Below are 1,853 nucleotides of genomic sequence, written 5' to 3' on the forward strand. Positions count from 1 at the left end.
CAGGCCTTAGAGGGGACAAGCCTCTAGATTGTTGTGTGAAGACAAACCGTCTTGCTTTCTGGATCCAGCAAATCTCATTGGTTCCAATGTGCTCACTAAGCTCACACTTGGTGGACAGTTGATGATCAACACAGCTGTGCTGGACAGGCCAATCTGTGGAGTTCCATGTGACACACCCCTGATTTCTCTTTATTCTGTTAGAACGATTACAGGAAGTTATCTATGCAATGCAAGGATTTTGTGGTGGGCGTGCTGGACCTGTGCCGAGACACAGAAGAAGTGGAAGCGATTTTAAATGGTGATGTGAACTTCCAAATCTGGTCCGACCACCACCGTCCAAGTCTGAGCCGGATCAAACTCGCCATTAAATATGAAGTCAAGAAGGTAAGCTTCCCCACCTCTCTGGGCCTTCCTGGCACACAGGGCTGCTGACCGCATGCTGTGCTTATTCGTATCGTATGTCCCCACCTGGTGACCGTGATGACACCGATTCCTGGATTTCTCTTTAGGCAGGGAACGGCCAGCTCTATGGGCCAACTCAGAGCCTCTCTCCATCCCCTACCCCCTCCAGCCCCACCCTAGCAAGAGAGAGAAAGGAAGCGGGTTATTATCCAGGCATGGGCCTGGAGCCTGGAGAACAGGAGACCTGCGAGTCTCCAAACTACTGGCAGGGATGGTGGCACATAATGCTCTCATGGGCCGGCAAATCGACTCCCAGTTTATGAGACACATAGCACTTAGGCCTTTGAGCAGCACTGACTGAGCTTTATCTGCGTGCCTCAGGACTACATGGGTAGGAAAGGTTTCAGTAGAGGCTTTGTGGGATCTAAGACCCTGAGGGGTTTAAATAAATTTTATTCCAAAGGCAAATAAAAATCCTTGGTCGAAAGCGCAGGGAGACTTTATCAAGAGTAAGTGTCTCCCACATGTCTCATCAATAGCAAGGTATCCTTAAGAGCCATCGGCATTCAGTAGTTCTCAGACTGGTCACTAGCCCCAGTGGCTAGTCAGGTTGAAACGTTAATGGGCAACATTCAATTTTGTTTCCACTTTGCACTACTCGGGAGTCTTTCAAATCTGATCTTAGGGTCCATGGCCTCATTCGTCCTGCTGAAAACCAGGGACCTAGGAAGTTTCGAGTCTTTGAATAGCATAGTGTTTCCATATAAGCACGATGCGTGCTCGATCTTTGAGGGTTATTTGGTGGTTTTCTGTTTTGTTTGTTTGTTTTGTTTTGTTTTTTCTCCCTCAACTATTTCTCATGTTCATCAGAAAAGTGATATTTTTAATGCCCTCAAATTAATTTCTGTCTCTTTCCTGTCTTCCCCGACTATTGTATTTTGTGTGGAGGAAACCCAGAAACCAGGAACTATACAGATCTGTTGGATTCAGATGTGCTGACAGAGATACCCAGCTTGACCAAGTGTTTCTTTTGATTTTAAGAATAATGACAAATTCTAAGGGGAATAAAAAACTTTTTATTTTTCTAAGATTATTAGTTCCAAAGATAAAACTGATGAATCATTGAAAAGGTGAACCAGAGATTAGTATTGGAAAGCCTAACATCATTGGGGTGGGGAGTCAGGACGCAATGTCAAGTACAAAGATATTTACTCTGGGAAACTCATTTCCCGCTAACCTAAAAGCTCACTTAGGCTTCTCCCCAAAGCACAGAAATCACTTCTTGAAGGCATCAGTATCCTTGGCCTTAGGGCACCGATGAATCCTGCTAGAGAGATCTTTTAGCAATGGTAAAGATGAGCTTGAGTTCAAAAAATCACAGGCCTTTCCTTCCTTCCTTCCTTCCTTCCTTCCTTCCTTCCTTCCTTCCTTCCTTCCTTCCTTCCTTCCTT

General features: G+C 45.3%; 1 protein-coding gene across 1 annotated transcript in view; it reads left to right on the plus strand.

Annotated features, from left to right (window-relative positions):
• TRPC7 (transient receptor potential cation channel subfamily C member 7) overlaps window positions 1-1,853 on the plus strand; it is a 183,205-nt gene that overhangs the window by 59,121 nt on the left and 122,231 nt on the right. The window contains exon 3 of the mRNA XM_030888874.2: window positions 202-384. Within this exon, the coding sequence (XP_030744734.2) occupies window positions 202-384 (183 nt within the window). The remainder of the gene's footprint in view (window positions 1-201; window positions 385-1,853) is intronic.

Source organism: Echinops telfairi, unplaced genomic scaffold, assembly GCF_000313985.2.
Source record: "Echinops telfairi isolate 266 unplaced genomic scaffold, ASM31398v2 ScPeMD7_7469;HRSCAF=8507_1, whole genome shotgun sequence".
In the NCBI taxonomy this organism is placed as follows: Eukaryota; Metazoa; Chordata; class Mammalia; order Afrosoricida; family Tenrecidae; genus Echinops; species Echinops telfairi.